Source organism: Triticum urartu, chromosome 4 (assembly GCF_003073215.2).
Source record: "Triticum urartu cultivar G1812 chromosome 4, Tu2.1, whole genome shotgun sequence".
Classification (NCBI taxonomy): Eukaryota; Viridiplantae; Streptophyta; class Magnoliopsida; order Poales; family Poaceae; genus Triticum; species Triticum urartu.
Genome location: NC_053025.1, coordinates 15,823,604 through 15,831,423, shown reverse-complemented (window position 1 = coordinate 15,831,423; position 7,820 = coordinate 15,823,604). Strand labels below are relative to the sequence as shown.

The following is a 7,820-nucleotide window of genomic DNA, read 5'->3' as shown; positions in this document are numbered from 1 at the left end:
GATTATTACATTGTGAATAACAAGAACATATTACATGTATATGCAACAACCTCCCAATGACATATCATGTGTATGTTCTCATATTTATAATTTATATATATATACAGCTGGTCTATTACCTTCCAGTGACGAAGCGGCCGGAAAATGGGCGCCGGCGACTATGGCAACGAGGGTGGGAGGGTGTAGGACGTGGAGGGGAGGGGAGAGGACCACATACGTTTCACCGACGAGCGGACAAGGGGACGACAACGGGAGCGCCTGTGTGCGACCGCTTCGTGTCCGCGCGAACGTAAACTCTACCTAAATTTGGATCGAATATGGATCACGGGCAGACTAAAAACGAGCGCCCCTCCGTTTGAGTCGCCGTGTTGCATCGTTATTTCTATCTGTTTCGATCTAAACAGAACAGACTGAGACGGACAAAATGGTGTCATGAGTTGAAGTTGGCCTTAGGATGTGGTTGAGCAGCGATGTGGACGATCCCATCCAGAGTGGATCGACTGCGCGAACCGAACGCAATGAACCCTCCGATCTTGTTAAGTCAAACGCATGGACTTTGCGACCAGCCTCGCTCCACTTGCCAACCAACCCCGATCGTTGAATTGTGTCCTCTCCTCCTCGACGGACGGCGACCCAGAGCAGAGCAGAGGGACGCCGCCGTTCTAAAGTCTGAGCGGCGCTGAGCTTTTACTTTGCCCGTGCTTTTGCCAATTTGCGCACGTCCACGACAATCAAATCAACTGGAGCGCCCGGGCGAGGACGACGCGCTCGCCAGTTGACTCGCCACCACACAGCTCTTTTCACGAGCGCCGTGCATGCATGACCGGTGATGGTGCAAAAGGGGAGGTAGCCCGGCGGCCGGCGCGGCGAGTCGGCGACCCCCCACCCGCATCTCATTTTTTCAGCGCTCTGCAAAGTGCCCTTGGCCATCAGGCATCAGCTTTCTTTAATCATCCAGCCTGGCTATAGATGCTGAACAAGTCAAAGTGGTGCGCAGCAGCGTTGTCAAGCTCGCCCGCCGTTCCGCCAACTAACAACAACCAGAGCCTCTAGCTACCCCTACCTCGTGGTATATGCCATTTGATCAGATCGCCATGCTCTCTCTCGACCGGAGGCAGGAAACTCGGATGGATTTTACTCCACATGGATGTACTCCCTCCGTTCCAAAATAGATAACCCAACTTTATACTAAAGTTAGTATAAAGTTGTGTCATCTATTTTAGAACGAAGGGAGTATTGAGCTAAGTTAGGTTATCTATTTTGAAACAGAGGGAGTACTGAGCTACATCTCACTCCGACAGCCGATTGATGACAGCAGGTGTGTGATTTTAGGGCATCTTCAACGGCAACATGCAAACAACCTTTCGCATTCGGGGATCAGTCCGCGGATATGGATGTAGGAGACAGTCATCCAACACTAGCTGCATACATTTTCATAACAACTCAAACCAACCAGATAAAGTTCGTACAAACACAATCGAATTTCATGCAAACTCGGTCGAATTTCATACAAACATGATGGATTTGATGCAAACCGAACACAAACGGTTACATTTTGAACACCAACATGATCCTCGCATTTTCCGCGTCCCATGCAAGTTGCAACCTTTCCTTCTCAAGCTCAATGTCATCAAATGTCTTGGCCTTCTCGAGCTCCCATTTGATCGCCGCTTGTTGCTTCTCCAACTCGATCTTCTCCCTCTCTATTTCTAGCTTCTTCTCCGCCCTCTTCCGGTCCCACTCCATCCTTTTCTTTTGCGCATCCAACATGAGCTTGTACATCTCCTCCTTCTTGTTCTCCCCCATCAAAAAAATGCCCGTCCATGTGGACGACATTTTGGTAGCCGCGGCATCATGGACGAAGCGTGCCTTCTCCCACTTGTTTCCCATGAATTGGCGGTTGTCCATTGGCACAGTGGCTTTTCCATTCGTCACGACAACATCGTTCTCTTCATCGTCCAACCCAATTGATTGGTTCGAGCTTGAGCCATCATTTCTATTCTTACCGGACTTGAGGTCGGTCACAAGTTGGTTACACTTCGGCTTGCAAGTCGCCGCCGACGGATCAGGCCCGGAGGTGAGGAATGGGAGCAAGGATGTAGGCGAGCGAGGGTCCGGGCGCGGGAATGGTTGGAGGGCGGGAGAAGGAGAAAGGGTTTGATGAATTTGGTGCAATTTGGAGTGGGGTTGGGCTGTCGGATCCGACGTGGCAGCACACTTGTGGATATGCATCGACATGTCGGCCTCAAAAAATCATGATCGGTAGTGATCGGGCAGCCCGTTCGAATGTATGAGATGAGTTTGAGAGGTCTGAATATAAGATGCTTTTGCTACTCCTGCCAATCAACGAGGTCTAAAACAAGGTGGCACGGCGAGGTTCCTGCTCCCGGTATAAAAACGAAGCGGCCGACAGATGTCCCGCCGGCGCCATTATTCAAAGCCAACTCGGTCAACTCTCACACGCCGCCCGCGCGCCTTCCTTCTTCCTCCTCCCACTCCCCAAGTCCCCATCGGCATCACCCCACCCCCCAATAAATCTGGCCGCTCCTCGCCTCGCCGCTACGCAATCATGCCCGTGCCCGCGCGCGACAGCCGAGGCAAAGAACCGGACCAGCGATGGGGAGGCCACGCTCTCTCCCGCTCCTGCTGCTTCTCCTCCTCTGCCGCCTCTCGTGGCAGCAGCCGTGGCTCCTCCACGCCCTCCCGCTCTGCACCGACTCCAGTGAGCAGAGCAGCTTGCCTTCGTGTTCATTTGGCTTTTGTCAGCGTCGCGTGGATGCTGATGCTATCGGATCTGCTTGATGTTTGCAGGGGCGCCGGCGCCGCTGAACGGGACGCTGGTGTTCTGCTCCTACAGCGGGAGCAGCTGCTGCGACGCCGCCGCCGACGCCGCGCTCAAGAAGCGGTTCCAGGCCATGAGCGTCTCCGACGCCGCCTGCGCTGCCGTCGTCAAGTCGGTCCTCTGCGCGGTACGGATTGCCATCTTTTCTTCCTCCCAGCTCCAACTAGTGTGGGGACTGAGTTGTATGTGCTGTTGTTGCAAACCAACGTGTTTTTTATCGGGTTGGTTGCACACTACATGTTCGATGTTTTGCCTGAGCTGGGGACTGCAAACGAAAGGCCTTCGATCAGCTGAAACCTGGTTACCTGGGCAGCGTTTGTTTAATATTGATGTTACACTGCTAGTGTTGATCCGCCACCAATATTGAGGGAAAAGTGTTGCATGTCCATGCACAAGTTTACAGTCCAGACGCCTGGAGCTCTGTTTGGATAGCTTTTTCTTGTGCCGCCAGGTTTTCATCCCATGGCGCGTGTGCCGATTGCGGGCATGTGCAGTGGGTTTCCTAGCAGTGCCGAACCCACCTTTTCCCTTTCCCGTTTCCTGATTAACTCTTGTGTTGGTCTGATGTATTTCCGTTATGATCAGTAATGGAAACGGGATGAGCACAGTTCAAAAAAGAAGTCCATGCACAAGTCAAATACTGGGGGGCACACGACTCTAGTTACGTACTTGATAATGACCGTATGTTCTGTGTTTCTGGGTGGAATCTCTAAGAAAGAAACTTGGGTGAAGCCATTTTTGTGTTCTGGAACTGAGATTCATATTAAGTGTTAAAACATGTCTGAACATGCTGTGGACTTTTTAAGAGTTACCACTGTTTATTGTTCAATTGGGGGACAACTTCAAATTCAAACGAATTTGAAGAAAATCACACACAAGTTCGTAGGAAATTTCTAGAAACAGACCAGGTTTCTAGAACATGTAGCAGATCCAAATTTGCCCCTTCTTGGTTGATTTGCTGGCATCTAGCGGAGACCAAGAAATTTGGTTATCACCAGGCTGAGATTTTTCTTCTTCTTCTTCTTCATGTTTACTGTTAGTCTGTTATCCTTTAATAATAAGTAGTATTAACAAGCTTTTTTATTTTTATTTTCAGAAATGCAGTCCATTTGCAGCTGAGTTGTTCAACTCAAGCTCAAAGATTCGGATGGTTCCACTTCTGTGCAACTACACCTCTTCCGGAAGTTCTGCTCAGTCAAAAGATTCCACACAAGATTACTGCAAACTAGTCTGGGAAACCTGCAAAAATGTGACGATATCGAACTCTCCTTTTCAACCTTCCTTGCAAGGAAGTGGAAGCCTGCCTAGTTCCGCGTCAAAGCTCACCGATGTCTGGCAGTCAGAAAATGACTTTTGTACATCATTTGGTGGCTCATCCGATGACAAGTCGGTATGCTTCAGCGGAAATGCAGTTTCATTCAACACCACCGAGCCGTCACCCTCCCCTAAAGGGGTGTGCCTCGAGAGAATCGGCAACGGGTCGTACCTGAACATGGCCCCTCACCCTGATGGATCCAACAGAGTTTTCTTGTCCAACCAAGCAGGAAAGATATGGTTGGCAGATGTCCCGGAACAGGGGTCTGGAGGCACTCTGCAGTTCGACGAGGCGAACCCGTTCCTTGATCTGACCGACGAAGTGCATTTGGACTCCGAGTTTGGGCTCATGGGTATAGCATTTCATCCAAAGTTTGCTGCCAATGGGCGCCTTTTTGTTTCCTATAATTGTGATAGAACTCAGTCACCTAACTGTGCTGGTAGATGTTCATGTAATTCTGATGTTGGCTGTGACCCTTCAAAGCTAGGCACTGACAATGGTGCTCAGCCATGTCAGTACCAAGTTGTGGTTTCAGAGTATTCTGCAAAAGTCTCCTCATCAAATGTTTCTGCGGTACGCATTTGGATACCCACTTCTACACAGATCTTGAAATTGATGTTCTTTGCTTAATCCTAATTTCATTGTTCGTAGTTTCTCATTCCCCAGCTCACAATGAAGCATGTCTGAAATGAAAGAAGAATGTCATAGAGCTAACATTTGAATAGCATCCTAATTACTGTTTTCTTTTGTAGGCAACATCTGCTAATCCATCAGAGGTTAGCAGGATATTTACAATGGGGTTGCCGTATACAGCTCATCATGCAGGACAAATACTTTTTGGACCTACAGATGGGTATCTGTACTTTATGATGGGGGATGGTGGAAACAAAGGCGACCCTTTCAATTTCTCTCAGAACAAGAAATCACTCTTGGGAAAAATAATGAGGCTTGACATTGACAGTGTACAAAGTAAGTTAGCACTTGAAACAGGTTATTTTGTTTGCTGTCATATTTGCATCCTGTTGACTCCATCTCATATTTTTTTCGTTTACTTAGTATAATCTGTTTTTTGTTCAGTACCATAGCATTTGATTAAGGCTTATTAATATATTTATCAATTGTACAGTTTATCATTTCAGGAAATCATTTGAAATACTTAAATTGTTGATGTTATAAATATTCAGTTTGTCATTTCTGGAGATCATTTGAAATACTTAAAATGTAACTATGCTACTCCCTCCGGTCCGTTGTACTAAATCGGCGATAATTAATATGGATCGGAGGGAGTACTAAAGATACCCCCTACTCTTCTGTTGTTTCCATAACAACAACAATATGCTTCTTGCAGGGACATTCAGGAATGTAAGGATTACACTGTTTCCACACTAATTTTGTGAGCAGATGTTGGGTGTGTTCAGGAATATAAGGAAGCTAATCGATTGTTTTCAGCTGTTAGTTGAAGTTACCTTATCAGATGAACACTGGCGTTGTAGAAATTTTATAGATGAAGAACCCAGTAGCATGGGTAGTTAACGCGGCACACCAAAGATTTAACTTTGGTTATCTTTTTTCTCCTAAACCCTTCTAATATTTTGCTTTCAGGCCAGAAGCAAATTGGTAACCAGACCTTGTGGGGCAACTATGCAATTCCAAAGGACAATCCATTTGCTCAAGACAGTGAGTTACAACCAGAGATTTGGGCCTTGGGGTTTAGAAACCCATGGAGATGCAGTTTTGATTCTGAGAGGCCTTCCTACTTCTACTGTGCAGATGTTGGGCAGGTACGTTAACTTGCTTGTTGCTCAATTTTGATTAATGTAGTTAAAGTGAAGCTACTAGACGATATGGTAACAGATTTGTATTATTTCAAATTTATGTTGCATTCATTTCTCCAGTGCTTTGACTGAATATTGTCATATGAGAATCAGACACATAATCGATAAACTCCAGTTTTCCTCTTTCAAGGCTTGGCTCTTATAATCTCCATTACCGCACAAGAGTTCGACAGTTTCATGTGCTTCCAATATTTATAATTTTAGCATACCCTGCTCAGCAGACACATGTTTCGGCCTTTATCATGGGACATTCTTCTGCATTAGTGAATGGACATAAAAAAATGTTTAAATCTCTTACAGTTATCATGTTTTGCGAAGCTTCACTTTGTAGTTTGTTTTGTGTAAAGAATGCTCAGTTCACTTTTTACTATCAATACTAAATAATTTCCTAGGCTGACATAAATACTATCCATTTCTTATTGCTGGCTCAGTACAAACCTCTGAACAAACCATAATGTCCTAGGTTGGCCTTGGCCAGAAATTGCATTTGGTCTGCCAGTCTGTCTGTCTAACTCCAATGGTTTTTTTACCGCACACGCACAGGATGCATACGAAGAGGTAGATTTGATCTCCAAGGGTGGAAACTACGGATGGCGTGCATACGAAGGCCCATATGTCTATCATCCAGAGTGGACACCCGGGGGGAATACATCACTTAGTTCCATAAATGCCATCTTCCCTGCCATGGGCTACAACCATTCTGCTGTGAACAAGAACGTTGGGTCTGCATCAATTACAGGTGGATATGTCTACCGTGGGTCTACTGATCCCTGCTTATATGGAAGGTACACTTCTCCTAACTTGAATAATAAATGAGCAAACAAGTAAAAGTACTACTTCTGGACATGGAGTTTCTGCTTGCAAGCTCAAATGTTTTCTCATGAACAAGAAAATCGATTTTTTTAGTAAAATACTAGCTCTGTTCCAAAATATATGACGTTTTGGTAGGCTAGTTGGAGGTAGTAAATAATAAAAACTGATATTTTTACAACAAACATTGACGAATTGTTTACATACGTACGTACAATTTTTTTGTGAAGAAGAAACATTTCCAAATGCTCTGGGCTAAAAAGAATCGATACTCCAAAAAGATTATTTGTGAAAGCATTCCTACAACCTCTTTAATCCAGTACACATGATTTGGTCTCAGGTACATGTACGCTGATCTGTACGCATCGGCGATGTGGACCGGCTCGGAGACCCCACCGAGCAGCGGGAACTACACCTCCACCCTGACGCCGTTCAGCTGCTCCAAGAACTCCCCGATACCCTGCGAGTCCGCTGGCGGAGGAGGTCCTCTCCCGTCGCTGGGCTACATATTCTCCTTCGGCGAGGACAACCGCAAGGACGTCTTCGTCCTGGCCAGCAAAGGCGTCTACCGGGTCGTCCGGCCCAGCCTGTGCGGCTTCACCTGCGCCTCCGAGAAGCCGGCGACCGATAACGGAACAACGCCAACTACGCCTTCCGGCCCTTCGTCGTCGTCCCTAGCCTCGGTGACGCGGGCAGGGACGTCGATGGCCGTGGCCCTGGCCTCCGTTGTATATGCGCTGTACTTTTGAGCTCCCTCCATGCGTGTGTGTAACTGCAGCGTGTTTTTCTACGCAGACGTTCACATCACGCACACACACTCACGGACTCACCCCTATGGATATGAACACATGCACGTAAACCTTATCTCTACGAGCAGCTCCGAGAGATTGAGCCGGCAGATGAGTATTTAGTATTGGCTGTACTACTAAAGTGATGAAGCCTCACCACATTGCTTAGCTGAAACTCGGTTTCTTTTGTAGTAGAGTAATAAAGTTTGGCATCTCTACCGTCTGAGACA

General features: G+C 47.0%; 1 protein-coding gene across 1 annotated transcript; it reads left to right on the top strand.

Annotated features, from left to right (window-relative positions):
• The first annotated feature begins 2,422 nt into the window (after window positions 1-2,422).
• On the top strand, window positions 2,423-7,820 carry LOC125550305 (HIPL1 protein-like). Its single transcript, XM_048713276.1, has 7 exons — window positions 2,423-2,722; window positions 2,812-2,969; window positions 3,939-4,730; window positions 4,910-5,126; window positions 5,760-5,938; window positions 6,536-6,777; window positions 7,143-7,820. Exons 1-7 carry the CDS (start codon window positions 2,617-2,619, stop codon window positions 7,549-7,551), a joined length of 2,103 nt encoding a protein of 700 aa, XP_048569233.1. The 5' UTR covers window positions 2,423-2,616; the 3' UTR covers window positions 7,552-7,820.

What these genes read in the sequence shown, in the direction of transcription:
- LOC125550305 (XM_048713276.1), top strand. Translation starts at nt 2,617, where the DNA reads ATGGGGAGGCCACGCTCTCTCCCGCTCCTGCTGCTTCTCCTCCTCTGC. An exon ending in TCAAGTCGGTCCTCTGCGCG is followed by an intron (nt 2,970 to 3,938) that starts GTACGGATTGCC and finishes TTTTATTTTCAG; the next exon opens with AAATGCAGTCCATTTGCAGC. An exon ending in CCTCATCAAATGTTTCTGCG is followed by an intron (nt 4,731 to 4,909) that starts GTACGCATTTGG and finishes TTTCTTTTGTAG; the next exon opens with GCAACATCTGCTAATCCATC.